The sequence below is a fragment of the Ptychodera flava genome, chromosome 21 (assembly GCF_041260155.1).
Source record: "Ptychodera flava strain L36383 chromosome 21, AS_Pfla_20210202, whole genome shotgun sequence".
In the NCBI taxonomy this organism is placed as follows: domain Eukaryota; kingdom Metazoa; phylum Hemichordata; class Enteropneusta; family Ptychoderidae; genus Ptychodera; species Ptychodera flava.
This window is the reverse complement of record NC_091948.1, coordinates 28,282,119-28,300,051: the sequence shown is the minus strand read 5'-3', so window position 1 is coordinate 28,300,051 and position 17,933 is coordinate 28,282,119. Positions and strand designations below refer to the sequence as shown.

General features: G+C 35.7%; 1 protein-coding gene across 1 annotated transcript in view; it reads right to left on the bottom strand.

Annotated features, from left to right (window-relative positions):
- The window catches only part of LOC139121915 (C-myc promoter-binding protein-like), an 81,286-nt gene extending 63,856 nt beyond the window's left edge, over positions 1–17,430 (bottom strand). Inside the window, 2 exon segments of the mRNA XM_070687230.1 lie at positions 2,111–2,318; positions 17,400–17,430. Of these exon segments, the coding sequence (XP_070543331.1) occupies positions 2,111–2,278 (168 nt within the window). The 5' untranslated portion in view covers positions 2,279–2,318; positions 17,400–17,430.
- Between the last annotated feature and the right edge of the window lie 503 nt (positions 17,431–17,933).

Here is a 17,933-nt window from a genome sequence, read left to right as displayed (position 1 = left end):
ACAGCTAAATATAATTAGAAATTTGTCTAGTCACCATATTCTCATCTTGTTAGGAAATTTGTGAAATCATGTATGATTGATGTTGCTCTGCTTTCCATCTAAACTGACATTTTGTCAATGTATGGAATCAATACACACAATGAAGTGCCATTTAAATGTCACTGTTATGAATCAATAATTACATTACATAGCAGATCATGGAAGACGTATGGAATAGGGACAGTGCAATACAATGGACACACACCGGTATGGGTACTTAACATTTCATTGTTAGTCAGTACACTGTTATAAAAATTATCAATTTCAGTTTTGCCGATGTGCTATTATTGTGTAGCCTCTAAACCATTGGTGCTTCACCATTGGTAAAACTAATCTGAATCTGATTATTTGATCTGAAAAAGGTCCCTGTATATGCAAGATAAAAACTGGTGACCTATAACCTCTGTAAGGTACTTTGAGTGGTAAAGGTGTAATTTGTCCATTGTCCACATGGACCAGAAACAAAGACAAAGGATTATGCTGGAGATGTGGCCATCAAAACCAGATATTGCAATAGTGCAGGAAGAGTGAATGTACATGTAAGCACATAAAATTAAGACGGGAAATGGAATAATAGTAGATATTTCTGATGGAAAAGATTACATATCATTATACAATACAGTATATTGTTGAAGGCAAGTTGAAACTACAAAAATTACATGATATTTGTAAATGTCAAATCTAGATACAGGTTACACATTTGTTTGGATGAAAATATCATTCCACCAGTATCCCATGATTCTTTGTGTGTGTGACCTTTTCAAGCTGAGAGTTCCTTGGTGAAACTCCACATTACAATAAATGACAGTGGACATGAAGTGTAATATTGGAAGATGACAGGTTTAATTTGAGAATCAACAATAGACCAAAATCACCACAGTAAGAAGCAGAGTTCTATAATGTTAAGGGTGACATGTCTTCTTCTGATGTCAGGAAACCCTGTAGATAACTTTCCAAACTGTCACGTAATGACAGCTTGAAATCATACATTACCAACTCAACAAAAATGAATACTTCCTTTGTAATGCAACTGCCAAAGACTTGCTCTCTCCCACATGCCCGATTCAAATGAATACAATTCAAGGAATTTATCAAGGAGAAAGTCCAAGATTACTTCAATTCTACAGTTTGAGAATGCATCTTGCAAAATTACTAAATGAGCATCTTTCCAGGTGAGAAATGCATTTTCAAATGCAAAGTTTGACATCTCATCTACTGAAGTGACCTTGTTCAAATCAAATGTCTGCTATCCTATCTACTTTGTACTTTGGAAATCTGAACATTTTCTAATCAGTACTTGACAGATGAATCGAACTGTTTACTTACTAAACCACCATTCATTTATGTGGCCACAATTTACACTTACACGGTTCATAAACTCAAAGTCACATAAACTTCAAGGACTCAAACAACTTAGTCAGCAATTTTCAAGGATTTCTCGAGGTACAGAATACCATTTTCTGGGTATCAATTTTACAAATATCTCATTTCTATATATCATTTTACATACCATGACTGATCATCTAGCCATTTTTGAAAATTGTAGGTAGCTTAACAATTTTCCAGGGCTTTCCAGGTTTAATTTTTAAGGACTTTTCCAGGACTTTCCAAGAGGCCTTAAAATTCAAAGACTTTCCAGGAGCGTACAGACACTGTGAATAGCTACACACAATCATGGTTCAAATCTGGACCCTAGGACCCTATCAGAGCTGTAACTGATGGTTACGTCAACATTTCACCAAAGTTATTCAATGATTCTAGACCTTTGTAGGCTGTGAAAAACATCACAAGGCAGCAAAGATGTTTGTTCAAAGCTTGTGATTGGTCTGTGGGGGAGAAACATGCCTGGTTGAGCAGGGAAAATTCCAATTGACACCAGTCTGCACAATTCTGATGATTTGTTTTAATTGACATAGAGGGCAAAAATTGACAGCGAGGACAAAATTGACAAAAAGGAACTGCTAGTATTAAACACTGTAAATAATTGGAATAAGATAATGCAGACAATGAATTGAAGTTCTTCAGATCAAATTGGACCCCCTAAGTGGATAACAAATGGTTTGATTTTTACCTTCTCTCCTTGACTTTTGATGATGACAGCTATGTCTGTGATAGGTTCTGTTGGTTTGGACACTTTTAAACTACTGTCATTCTGCATATCTTCTTCAAGAAGTCTTGAAGTATCTTGTAGTCCAGCAACTACAAAGTAGTCGGCTACACGTGGATTTCTCTCATCCATCTTGTCTTTGTTGTCTTTGACCTGATTTCACCTCTACATTCTGTAAGATAAAAAGTAAGACAAAACAAGATAAACTTTCTATGTATTTCATCTGTGGTCACTGTATTTGTACTGCTAAACATACATGTAACCATCAAACTGTCATGCAGACAGCTATATTAAATGTAAGTTTGTGCATGTACTGGTCATATACTGGAAGTCTCAACTTTAACCTGATGTTCACCCCTATTCTCTGTGAACAGGTCCGCGATCATTATTGATAATTATGAGTTGGGGCCAAACCATGGTGGTTAAGGGTTGAATATGACTTGAAACATCACTGGATGCATGTACTTTCACGACTACAAATAAATATTGACTGTAAGACACTGCATGGCTAAGAAAAAACAAAATTGTCATTAAATTTATTTCCTTTGATTTAGCCAAACAATTAAGCCAAATAACTAATATCTACCCAAGTCTTTTTTACCTCTTCTACATGAACCAGTATGTGAGTTTATGACACTGAATATGCATAACAAAAAACCATCATCTGTACAGACACATCTACCGTATTTATTCATTCATTGAATACAGTGATGTTACATGTAGATATACATCTTTTCATCCTCAGTCACAGATGATGTACATACAGTACATTTGTACGACATAAAATCTATCTACACATTTAAATGACTTGCCATATTGGATAGCTTTCATGTTTTACATTTACTGCTTCCGGTATATTTGGGTATTTGGCTATAAAGTGTTGGTGAAGTGTTTCTATGAAGGGTGGTGTATCTGTATATATTCTCCGATTATTCAGAAGTTCCTTTGAGAAATGATATGATCTGTATTTGGGAACAGCAGCATAATACCATAGTTCTGAACCATTCACCCATATTTCTGCTTGTAAATCTTTGCAAGATATACTTCTGCAACAACAAAAAGAAACCACTTCATACTTTTGATACAGTTCAGAAGCAAAAAGTAAACAGGTTTGAAACTCCTGTCCCCCTGATAGAATTGTTTCTATTTATATTGAGGAATCCAGACAAAATAACTGAAGAGACTAAAATGATTGTGACTAGGCTTGCTATGTTGAACAAACCATAAAACACACTGACATGACCAACCTGCCATGACCAACCTGCTAACATTTGTCACAAGTCTAGATTAAAAAGTACTTGTATGAAACGAGGTGACCCTTCCTGTCCTCTTGGGTCCTGTCCTTGCATGACAGCAAAGTGACTCTGACAACGAAGGTGGAAAGCCTGCCTGATTATGAACAGGATAACAATTGACTTTATGGCAGCAGATAGATAAAGAAAGATGAAAGCTGATTAGCTTGTCATTGGCAACGATAGACTGGATTTCAATATAGTGTATTTGTCACTGGGCTTTCATCCAATATCCAAGTCCATCAATGATATGACACTACAAAGTACAAATGTACTATACAGTTGGAGAAAATCTGCCACTACAATCCAATGACTTTGTTATTTATGGGCAAGCCACATAAAAAAATTACCACATGTCAGAGATATATTGATTTAGAGGAATTGCAAGTGACCAGGGTATATACTGTAATAAATTCTGACAGCAACACCACCAAAACGGATGTGTGATTGTTGATCTAAATGACCTCAAATTCACTTGACCTCACACATTTTACTGGAGTGAATTGCAAGAGGTCATTAGCTTGCCCTGTGATACTTATGTCGAGTTGTTCCGGAAGACAAGGACTATAATACTGATCCAATAGAACAGGCCTTGTTACATGTAATTGTAAATGTGTACTGGAATATGTATGACCTAGGTCAGTCCCTATTTCACACATTGCAGTGAAGGTTTTTGTTATCATGTTACCACTAAGTGAAATATACTAGTTACATTTACGCGCATATATTTACACCAAGTACACTGTATTAATACTATTACCCTAGTGTAAGTACATGGCAACAATGGAGATATTATATTGGTGCAATATATATATATATATATATATATATATATATATATATATATATATATATATATATATATATATATATATATATATATATATATATATATATATATATATATAATATATATACATACACACAAACACACACACAAACACACACACACAACACACGCAAGTGCAGAATCAATGAAAAACAAAGTGCATTATGGGTTAACATGGTGTTTCTGTCATTAGGGTGTTTTATATATTCAGCCAAACCATGCACAGACATGACCAGCTTTCATTTATATGAACATTACCATATAAATACTTTAATGCAATTATAACTTCTATAGGTGACACTTTTAAGTTGAACTCCCTTGCAAAGATATGTAATCCCAATAATATAGCCACAGATACCAGGACATGTACAGATATGATATAACTGAATACATTGTTCTTTACTGGTTGTACATCATGGATATGTTTGCTTTTCATCAAATCCCTTCAAAATACTGTGTACACCAAAATTTCAACAATACTTGTATATAGAGAATAATTTTCACTCTCAGTAGCAGAAATCAGTGTTAGTACACTTCTATTTCCCTCCCCATTGGATTTAACCTGGTATATCACTGGGGAAATGTCATCATATTTTTGTAATAGAAAATCCCAGACTTTTGTACTCATTACCTAAAACAAGCAAACTGGTACTTTTGCATAGAAGGAAGATAAAGACTGAATATAGAGTACAAAATATAGAAAGAGATGCTGTTACAGATCAGGTACATGTAGTTTTGTCATTAAACCACTAATAATTCGTACATACTCATTGTACTGGTCACTTTTGCTATTCAATAGTTCTTTTACTGGTTCCAAAATGCAGTGCGCGCTAGGGTATACAAATCGTACGTTACTCACAAAACTTTTTAGCCGTAGGATATACACCAGGTATGTTACTCATAGAATACCATGACAGATTACACCCTGACCTGTATTTTCGTCGCTGAAGGATATAAAATACACAAGGCATTTTTTTGCTCTGCAAATGTGTGCCTTTCTTTTATAACAATCTGTTGTAGAACACAAAATCAGTATGTTTTTGTTCTTATGAGTGTGCATACTGTGTTTGATACAGCCCCAGCAATGCATCGTGGGATAACTGGGAAAAGGTCTACAGCTAACATTGCATATATGGCTACAGTTTAAACATGCTGGTATGAATTCACAAATTTTGGTGTTACATGTAATACATGTATCAATCCATCGGTAGCATTACTTTCCCTAAGGTATGCACTACTTGTATGTAAAATATACACAAAAGTAAGTGTCATTTTCTTCATATCTAGAAAAATTGGTTTAAAAGATACAAAACCTACAATGTACCTAACAGCTGGGAAACTGGTAGAGAATGGAAAATGAAATTCCGGGAAAAGTAAATATTACTATTTATTCTGAAAGAAGTTCAAACACTGGTATCAAGTAGGAGTGACACAAAAAGTTGCACATCCTCTCTGACTGGCCCCTCCTGACATGAAATGGTGAATTCCTGAGTACAGTAGTCTACTGTTTGGAGACTGCCTCCGACCTTAAGTGAACTTGTAATGACACAAAACAAACACTGCTTTGCTGCATTAAATCCAGCATCAATGCAATGCATCCACTTCTATGCTTTTAACATTCCCTGGAGTCCTAGAAAAAAGCAACTTTCAGCAATTCATAGTTGACGTTGTACAGTACATGCTACCACTGCCTGATGAAATCACTTACCAATACATACACACAGGAACAAAAATAATCCTGCTGGAGTTTTCTTTCTGGATAAAACACCCAAACATGTGCCAGTACACTGGTGATTTCAATTTCTGATTAACAGTGTATCTGACACCTGGGTGAAAAATCCTACAATACCAGTAATATTTTTATATAGTAATTGTTACAAATCAATACAAAATAATAAATTAGCAAACACAATGATATATTAATAATTTGCTCTTTGAAATATTGATTTGATGTAGAAAAAAACACTCTACCAATAATTGTTCTATAACCTTGAACTACATGGTTATTATTTGACAGTGGTATCTGTATAGAAACTACAAGCATTGGTATTTTTTAGAAATTTTTTTTTTTAACAGAAATGTTCTACTCTTGCAAGATTATTGATGACCTAGTTACGCTGTTCTAGTAAATTGTTCCAAGTTTACAGCTTTACTATTTGGTTGACAATCTATGGTAAGTGAAGTCCAGACTACCAATTATTTACATACCAGTAAAAATAGCTATCATCTTTCATTGTCTTTACAGTGTAATAATTCACAATAACACAACACAATGTATTTCTGGCAGTACATAGTCACACCTACCAACATTAATCATCAGACTTAACACTGCGCATGGTCAATTGTCCTTGGGAAACAGTAGGAAATTCTTGTCAAATAGCTACTGGTAGTGTAACATGCCATATCAATGCAAAAACCCAAATACATGTGCATGTAATGGCCACTATATGTTTACAGCCTAACTTTGGAACCCTATATCAAATCAAATACTCCAAGTTCGAAATTCCCCAGTAATTGCAGTACAAATGTTGTATATATGCTTCAAGGTAAAGGTCTAAAAATTCAAAGAGGTGGTGAGGTGTCCTTTGAACTGAGAGGTGATGAGGTGTCCTTTGAACTGATGACAGCATTATATACTGTACATGTACCCTGTACAGTCTGCAGAGAACATTCATTACCCAGACACAGTATTGAAATCTGACTGCTATCTGATACATGTGTGTATGTACCAGTACAATGCACCTCTACATCAATTCAACCAGTGAGAATACACGTTGTGGTACTTTCAATGGAAATAACCAAAGGTATCTATCTGTTCTGTGCAATACTTGGTACGTGGATGAACAAGAAATAAAATACACACTGTATATTACCGTTTTGCACACAACTTTAAGTGACATTTTGAAAAATTTGCTTCATTGGCTTATCTAATTTTATAGTCGCTCACAAACAATTTCACAGACTATGTCAAAATTTTTGGCAACTGTCCAATAAATAACAAACGCAAATTTCATAACTGTTCTTTTCAGTAAAGATTGTGTGATACACGGTATTTCACTTTGCAGATACTTGTGACCAGGCAATTTTGATGTATTTGTATGAATGTAATGAAGGTAAACTCCTAGTTTATCTCCATACATACATGTAGGGTATGATATTTGCATCTTAGAAACAGAAAATACAATTTTCCAAACAAATTTCAGAAATAGAAAACGCTGTCCGATACACCGTACTCTGTCCCTTTTTGTAAAATGTCAACAAATGTCTGAAATGACTACTATTTTAGGTCATGTATTGTCTGCTGTATAAATAGCTACTTATTTGAATCTCAAATATTGAAACTAATTACTGCCTTCAGAAGTAGCCATGCATTACAGAATGCATTCAATCCAATATGAATGTCATGTCTACACATATACATGTATGTCATATACAGAAATATGCATAATTTCACAGTACACGTGAAACATAGCTGGTTGATATCAGACATGCATACACACTGTAAATGTTTGATTTTCCCACTATTAAAAGGAAGTAAACTTGATAAAAAGGGCTTGAGACTAGTAGAGAAGAGAAATTATTTTGAAAATATCTGTTCTATCACTTGTTTCTTTCATCCAGTTATACACATGTAGTTCATCATCCATAATGCACACACAATTCAGCATTTGATATCATATTATTTTTGCTAGCATGGATAGCATAGCAAATCGCTTTTCACAACAAAAACATGTCTGTTGGAGGAATTGTAAACACTGGACAGTAATGTAAAGAGGTGTTATAAAGCCCGGCAATGAATGTAAGGAGAGTTGTGTCCTTTCACAAGGTCTAGTCTTCTTTTCCCATACCGCTAGTTGGCCACCCACCCAGTCATTAAAACATACTTTAGTTCCTACTACTTTCTCAATTCATCTCCCCATGACTCCGATAATCATCACTAGCCATGAATATGTCCTTTCCAATGCTATTACATCTATACCCAAAACACACCCTAGTAAGTGAAATGTAGCACAAACGAAATGAGGTGCCATGTCCTATAGTACGTTATGACTTGGTACAACATGAAAGGAAAATACCAGCCTGGGGTGAATTTCACTTGCATTAGAGGTACATGTAGTATGCACCTTGAAAATGAAAGACTTACTTTTGTTAAAACTTTCTTGAACGAAAGTTTGAACTGCCAGGGGTCACCATGCAAAGTTTGGTACTAGTGAAACAAATTACCTAACATTTCCCAACATTTGAAATTTTGGATTTTCAAAAATCTAAGACAGAAAATGTTTCTTACTCCAAGACCTTTTAAATGAACCCCCTCAAGTGGTAGATCAGAAAAGAATTGTAAAAATTTGAGTCTGAATATTTGTCCCCACAAGGCACTCTACCTTAAATCCAAGGAGTACTGGGTTTTGGCAAGTAATGTAGGTGCACAGTTACATGTAGTTGATTGTCCTGTAAGTAACCTTCACAACTTGAAGTAACATGCACACTGTACATGTGTAAGGATAAATTTGGACTGCAAATAAATCACTAGAGCCCATTTCCTTTACGATAATGATATATTAGTTCACTTGATTTTAATTAGTAGGAAACCATACAGATAGTATATGACCTTTGAAGCCACTTGAATGCTAGTCCAACGGCCATGCAAAAGTGTTGAATGTGTAGAATCACACTGTAATAAAAGCATTCTGTGACATCACACATCAACCCACACACAACCCTCTGGCATAAACTGGGTTGGGTTTTACTGCATTGTCAATACTTGCCAATGTGAAACTTTGCTAGCTAGCAGAGGTGTTACTTAAATAAATACATGAAATGTGATAGCTTTACCAACATAGGTACATGTATATGTACATGTATTGCCAGTTTCTCTCCTGACTTACAAGTTACAGCGCATATATAGTATCTAGTTGTGAAAGTGAATAAAAAGTCTGCCTTATCAAATTCTCACACACTAATGACAAAAGATAGCAGTATAAAGCACACCTGCTTCACAGCATGTCAGGTGGGTGGAGGGGGACTTTGTTCACACTATCTTTTAACCATGTGACCTTTTCACTTACAACTTGTGTATACATGTACCTGTATGCATGTAAAATGTACTTCTGTAATTTCAAGAATCAATGGTGGCCTGTTTGCTAAGAAGAATACCTATGTGTATACAGAGGTGAACTGAATATTTGGATACAGAATGGCAAATTGTTAGTAATACCACCTGTATACATGTAATATTAGATTAGAATGATCATCCAGTTACTGAATCACCAATTTCGATCAAGAATTGTTTTTTATCCTGTTTGTTTCTCTGCTTGCAGAGGAAAGAGAGCGAGAGAAAAAAATATATATATCTATACACTGTATATATATTTGTGTGTCTGTGTGTCTGTCAGTGTGTCTGTGTGTCTGTGTCTGTGATTTTTGTGAGCCAGAGCATGATTTCCATTCCACGGACCTCTTTACAGGTCAAGCTGTTGCCGTAAAGGGGCGTGTGGTTTACGACAATAGTGTCTGTGTGTTGATACTACACACATACTACACACTGTACAATTAATGTGTATGGCAAGGACCACAAAACCACAAGGGTTTCTTTCATCATTTCCACGGCCTATTTTCAAGCTTACATTTGCACCTGTTTTCTGGGGACATTACACTGTTCACTTCAATACACAACAAAACATGATTTTCTTTCCAGGAAAGTTCATATGAAACACTACAAAGGTCTGTTTCATTGAAATCTGATAAGCAATGTTGATATCTAAGTCTGGTATACATACAGGTGACACCGTATCACAAATAAACAAAACAACACAAATATATTTCAATTACACCTTGCTGAGTGATCTCTGAACTGAAAGCAAACCATAAATGAAGTATGCTCTACCATATTTCTTTCTTTCTTTCTTTCGAACTTTTCCTCCATTTTATTTATCTGAAGCAAAAAGGAAATTGCTTCCTTACAGCTAACTTTGGGCAATAAAAATATTTTTCTTTGACATTTTTCGGCAAATTCAGTATCAGTGAAATGTTTCTGTGTACCAGAGAAATTGGCTGACACTCCTACAACAATCTGCTAGTGTTAATCCAGTGTATGAAGTCTTTGTTATCCTGCAACTATAAGCTATAGCAAAATTTACACATACCACAGTATCACGACTACCTATGAATTGGACAACAATAATTTACTGACAGCACTGACAATGAAATTAAAATTCTATTTTTATGTCATGACTCATTACATATACTTCTGGGGACTTGTGATGGTGGTAGTATAACACATCACTGTTTGTAAAGGTTATATCAAACTCTTATCAAAGACGGGCATCAGTCACCGACCAATATAAAAACATGTTTTCATTAAACACACTGAAATTATTTGCAGGTAATCATAGCTGTGAAAACTATGAATTGAATCATTTATAATAGGGCTAAGGTTTGATTTATATATCTATAAAGATTTAGATTTTATACAGATTATAATATCAGGCATGAAAAACCCTCTGCTCAATTTTATCATCAATCAAGTTTTTTTATATGACTTCTGAAGGGATTGCGTGAATAGAATCCTTTCTAACGTGTCAAAGACAAAAATGTCTTTACTGAATTCAATTTTTGATGGCCACATTTGAAACTTCAAACACATATAAATAGCCTTGTGGTAATTATTAGCAGGCTACAGGAAGGAAAGGTGAATTTATTCATGCTTGGCACTGAGGTCAGCCTTAGTTTCAATATTTGAATTACGTGTGTGCCTGACAGATTTTATACAGAGCATTGAGCCTGAATATTAGTCATGTTTCGTTCCATAAACAATGCCCCTGAAAAAACACGAAAAAAATACAATAAAATATGATGACGTTACAAATGTAGATAATAGACCTAAAAGAATTGCAATTGCTATATCCATACATATGTGGAAAAATAGTAAGTTAGCACTGTCTACATATATTAAACTATGTATTAATTTAAACGTCATCTCCATGGGAATTTAAGTCTCCTCAATTAAAAGGATGTATCAGAAATATGTGCATCATACATCCACTAAAAATAGGTTACAGCATGAATTATTTTTATTGTGTTATTATATTGTTATTAAATGGGCCCACTTTCATAAACAACTGTTACATTTCTATCAAAACAATTACTGCATCTTTAGCAAATCTACGGTAACTAACTCTTTTCAACTGAGTTGATTGTCTTTTTTTCTGGTGGTTACCAGAGTCAATTATACTTTTTACAGCGTGCATATTCAGTTCATTGACACATAACGATGCATTATATGTAAACTGCACAAAAGAGTTTCATCACCATGGTAAAATGCGACTTCAGAGACCAGACAATAAAAACACAGCAACTAGACTAGCAGTATCCAGCCAGTACATATCCATAAATTGCAGACAACATTCCAGTGGTAAAACAGAAACAATGCGTGAAATGTTTCAAGGGTAGATAGCATGTGTACTGTGTGGTTGTACTGGTAATGTCTTATTGTACACTTGAATCGCCTGGGTTCATGACCCAGAGAGCCACTAGATGCAAATTGTGTTAATCTGCTGCAGATAATTAATAGGCAGATACCATTCTACGAAAAGGGGTGATCAGTGGGAAAGAGTACATGTAGACAGAGAAATGGTCTGTGGTACAGTAAATACTCCATTTGGTCAATAACACTGAGAACTTCAGAATGAAGAGAAATTGATGGAGAAAATCAACTCAAAGAAAAAAATGAACCATGTAACTGTATGGCTTCATCAACAGACACATTAAGTAATCTGACCAATATTCCCAACTTTTTTGTAATTTTAACATGGTGTTACTGTATGTGTAAAACAAGATGCAGTTGAAGTGTTCATCACAATTCAATCTCAAGGACTCTTTACTGAGTAAACTTTTTAGTCACTAACAGTGTGAGTGTTGCTTACTGTTTGACTTAATTGATCAAACTACAGAATCTGTATAGTTCAGAAATATTATAAATTGAGAACATGCAAAAACAGACAAGTACCAGTAGAGGTATTGCAGAACATATAATCTTGTAACTGACGAGTGAATAACAAAAGCTAAAATAGTCTGCAGGTCTGCAGGCAAGGAAAAACATCATGATGACATATTGCAAACACTGACTTCACTTTGAGTAAGAGCAGATGGAATGGTTGACATTGCATGGCCTGTATGGAGAGGCAACACACAGTGGGTAACAAAATGAGCTAAAAATACGTAAAGGTTGAAACATAGCCATCATAATTTCTGATTTCACCAGATTGGCAAACACTGTACCCTTTACAGTGAAACTTGTTGAATCATATTAACTAATGTTCAAACAAACTGGTACATTGTAGTTCCATCAAACTCTAAAACTGCTCCAACCTGTCAGTATCTAATTTGTTGTTTCCAAATATAGGCCTTCAATGTTTACTGTACTATATTCATCAGAATATTTTGCAATATTCAGCAGTATATTTTGCCATATTCGCCAGAACGTGGATGTGACAAGAATCCTTTCATACTTGTAATGATGGGTTGATGTAGCACTGGCAGAAGAGATTTCAGTGACCAAGTTCTGTACCCTGCATATTTCACACAATCATTACACAGCAATGCCACATGCTGATGTCTGACTAGACATGAACAGCGATGCATCAGCTGGACTTTGCATTTACAGACAGCTTGTTAATATTCATGTTAGGTCACAAGGTCACATGAAGACCGAACACCATTGAAATCAGATCGTATAAGTATAGCATTCATTGTGGTAGTTTAAAATATTTGACTGCTTATAACATCCTATTTTTTAAGAAAAAACATAATGATTGGCATGATTTATAGCATTTCCAGGTCCCATAAGGGAGAAATGAACTCACCATGTTAATAAGGAAAAGTGCATATACTTCCATAATCCCTTTCAAATTGTGTAATCATGGTTTTGTGCATACAGAGCTTCAGATGGCAGTTACAACAGCTGTCTGTATTGTAGTTAAGCGAAGAGCAAAACTAAATATGAGGAAATTGACACACACAAAAAGGGAAAAACTTTTGCTGTGGTGGTAGACTTGGTTCAAGTCGGTGAATTTAAAAAAAATAAAATCATTTATAATAGTTTCTCTTGTGTCTCTCCTTTTTCGTACAAACCTATCCGGAATTTGGCAGCTCTCGCCAGGTTTTCCCAGCGATTGAATGTGTCACGTTTGAGTCTGCGCAGTAGTGAGTTAGTTTCTGCCGGATTCACCGACTTGGACTTCTTGCAAAGTACAGGCGGTGAGACGGACTGTGTACACAGTGACGTAGAGCAAATACAAAATGATTGACAGCCCCCGCCGTTATTCTGGCCAATAAGAAGAACGCATTGCTAATAAACCTCTGCATGCATTAAAAAGTTTGTTGTCATCTCCGTGCAAAGCTAGACATCGAGTACGTTTTATATCTGGGCATGGAGGTAGCTCTCTGCTACCTCCATGATCTGGGCGAATAATGGCATCAAGTTCGTACATCAACCGCGGTTTATAACTGATCTGTCGACCATCGCTAACCATGCGAGATTACCAAAGAAAGCTTGTTGAGGTTTACATTGAGGGAAAAGATGTGTTCGTCTGCGCACCAACCGGCAGCGGAAAATCACTGACATACGAAGTCGCCCCACATTGTTTTGATTTCCATCGCTTTGGGCACGTAAGAGAACAGGCTACAACTGTAAGGACGGTGTCTTTTTCCATCCTTGAATAACCGGCGACGATTTTCGCATTTTGCAACATGGGCCCCACAAACAACACAGATATTTTCACTCGTTTTCGGTGATACAACAGAGGTCGTGCTGACTTTTGTGGGAGTGATCACACTCGACATTTTGTCAACAACGCCATGTGAGTTTCATGCACGTCTCGTTTGGGTCAATTGGTAACTCCTCCCAATGTGTAAAATTTAGTGATGTCATCTTATGAATAATATATGAGTACAGGAAACGTCATCTCATGAATAATTTATAGCAACGCAGATCGTGCAAGAAAGCCAAGTCTGTGATTCCGGGTGAAACTCCGCTGTATAGCGTTCACCCTGCTCATCGCGTCCACTCACGCGCGCGTTTCACATGAAAGCAAAATACAAATCATTGCGTTCACTCCACTCAAACATTTACAAATCACAGACTTGAACCAAGTCTACTGTGGTGGTTGCTTTCACCGCAAATGTAATGAAGATGAGGTCTTTGATGGTCAGTCACACAACTCCATACTTATTCTGAATGTTTGCTACTTTTCCTTGTCAAGCACAATTCTGCAGTACAAACCACTTGACGATTCAGAAACTTTGACAGCCCGCCCATGCCTTGGATGAATCTCTTCTTTATTCACTCTTTCTCCATCATCAATGTCTACAATGTCCGTGCCGGGTAAAAATGATAAATGCACAGGTTTCCATTAAAATGATACCGTTACTGAACAGAAGCAAATCTTTTTGTCATTTTGCTTCATACTTCATCACTTTACTGTTTGCCTTTGGCCCAGTGTGGGCAATGTCTAGAAAATACATGTATCTGTATCAATCAATTAGAACATTACAAGGAACAGTACATGTAGGCACAAGTTGTCTACTACCATGTAACATGCAAGTCATTATTTTGGCTTGTTTATCCTCTGTTTAAAAGTTGAATTTATGTCCTGTTTTCAGGTGCATGCCTTGTTTTATGCAACCATTTGTTCACAATTCTCTACAGTATATTTTCATTGGATTAGACAAAGGATTTAGATCACATCTATCATCGTTGCCAACCAAACATTATTTCTTCAGGCAGGGACTCAAAACAACCCTTGGCAGAACTGGCCTACAAATTGTGATTGATAATCGCCAAAACGCAGTATTGTTGTAAATGGTGTGTGGAGCAGCCAACCATGTAACTCCTCAGTGTTGCACAAGTTGACAAGTTCAAGATGACAATATCCATCCTGGCGGGGAGGGTGGGTGGGTGGGGGTGGGGTGTGTCATGGGTGATCTTAAGGAACTTATCTGAGTTATCCCTTTTCTCAGTGGAGAGTTTGATCATCAATCAAAGGAAGTAAACTTGCGTCACACAGCAGCAATGAGAGTTGCAAGAACTTTAAGTTGCAAGTCTTGTGCTTCCGAGCAGAATGTGTTACTGGGCCTGTACCATCAGCACTAGTTGATTCACCACTTCTGACTTATGCCACTTAATAAATTCACAGTGAACTAGTACTTGGTCAATTACCACTGTAAATGTAGCGTGTCCTGCACAAGTATCTCAATTCATCTTCACCATCACTTTGTATTGCAACATTGCAATTTAGACGTACATGTCACACAGGCACATATACATGTACTGTAGCAAATACATACACCAAATTGTACCAGTTTGGTACAGGCTACCATCAAATAATTTCACTGATGAAAAATCCTTTGATTTAAACATACGAAAATTCTCTTGAACAGCAAAGACAAAGAAAGAGCTACATTCCAGGGAAAATGTGGGTATTATGCATACTCAATACATGCTCTTCAACACAAAATTTATGACTGGTTCAGCATAACCTTCTACACCAAGAATACTGGTAGGTACAGTGAACACTGCATGCCATGTGAGGCTACTCTCTTATCTCAGTATTCAGTTAGATTGCAAAGGTTCATATGTACAGTAACTTCTTATTATGAAAATTCTTCGAAAATCACTATCATATACTAAAGGGACAAAGTAATTATTTAGGAGATTTGATTCATCCATATTGTTTGAAAAACTGGAAAATGCTCTTTTCAAATAATGTTAAATGTCTTCCTTTTCAATTTAACATGTTCCTAACATTCACTCCCTAATGGTTAAGATAGGATTCCAGATAAACGGTAAGAATTAAAGAGAATGGAAAACTAATGTGTTTTACATAAAATCACTGATATCACTGTTTCCAATGCTGCTATGCTATGTCTACATGTAGTACCTGCCATCAGACATCGTGAAAATGTTAGAAGAATCACAATTTTGCAAGTGATGTGCAAAACAAATGTTTCTTGATGTGCACTTACATGTACTGCTGTTCAATGAGCATACAACAACAGTAACAGAGCCATTCTCTTGACATCCTGTCAGAGATATTCTTGGTATTATCCAGTATATACCATCATCGACTTGATATGAAACAAAGTAATCCTGTGTACTCCTTGTACCAGTATTTCCTATGTGTCATCAATGACTTGATGACTAAACATATCTGCCTGACCTCGTGTCAAGCATAGGAGATTCTCCTATACATTGTTATTATCAGAAAATCCCTTTTATCACCACAAGCAAATAAAACACAAAAAGACCTTGAAAATTGACCATAGAATGCACAATGTTACCAGTCAACATCCTCTATTAATCTAATTAAGCACTAAAAAAGTTTGTTTCTCTGCTTTCTGAAGGTCAACAATTTACATCTTGTAAAGCTTCCACCTGTTGAACATATTAACAACTTAAAATGCTATATGATAAGGTCCTTCGACAAAAAACTACATTCAAACACCTCAAACAGAAAAGAAAAAAATTCTGGGGAGGACGCTACAACAACAAGATTAATATTAAAATTGAGTTCAGTACGGGTAAATAATGCAACACGTGAGCCACTAACACTAGTCAGGTCCTAACACCTGCACTTTGATATTTCTACTGTGTGGGTGTATGATTTTTATGAAATTAAAAATCACTGATTTTAGTTTGTGGCACATATATAATCAAGTAAACATATTAATTGATAAAATAATGAATTATCTATTCACTAACATTTGAAACATTTGATGCTGTATGAAGGGACTGAAATTTGTAAAGTTAAATTTGCTCAATGTAACTACAAAGTACAATATTGAGTGTCATACAGTGTGAAATTATAAATGTTAGACGACAAAATAATTGACATTTTCCTGCCATAGCCAGCCAATATTGCAATAAACCTTATCGCATCATCTGGTTTCAGAAACCTAACTGCAGCAACAATGGATGAACTCAAGGTGACCTCAAGATCTAACGCTCGATTCACGTGAAACACTATACTTCATATTGAGGAAATCCCACCGAACAACACAGCACTTATCTGGATACACCATGAATATTCCACTTCCACACAGGAGACAACCAAATGACGAAAATATCCAAACATACCTTGAACAATTCTGATACAGACATGTGGTTCTTGAAATAAAATGGACAAAAGTGAAAGGTCATGTTGGGTTATTTACATACTGCCGCCATGGAGCATGCTCATAGCAGATGATGTCATTTTATGTGATGAAATTCAAGCTGTTATTTCCCGTCTTTATAAATCCCTTGCTTTGAGGTATCAATTGTAAACTTTGTATCAATTCTTCAATATGCCTACCACTAGCAGCTAAGCTTGCACCATACATTAGCAATCTACATGTAAGTGACTTGTTTCCATGAGAAATACTATTCCTCATAGCAAATTTTATAACAATTATTAATTTTGAACAATATATTATTTCACTGAAAAGTTCATTATTCAGATGATGGCCTTTATCTACTTTAGGTGTTATGCAACAAGTGATCAATTGTTAGTTGTTCTAACTATCATGAAATTAAAAGGTATTAGTACAGTATTATAGTATTGCTCTCTCAAATGTTAATGAGACAGTGATGTGATGTAACAGATGTACAGCAAATTTGATGCAAATCTCC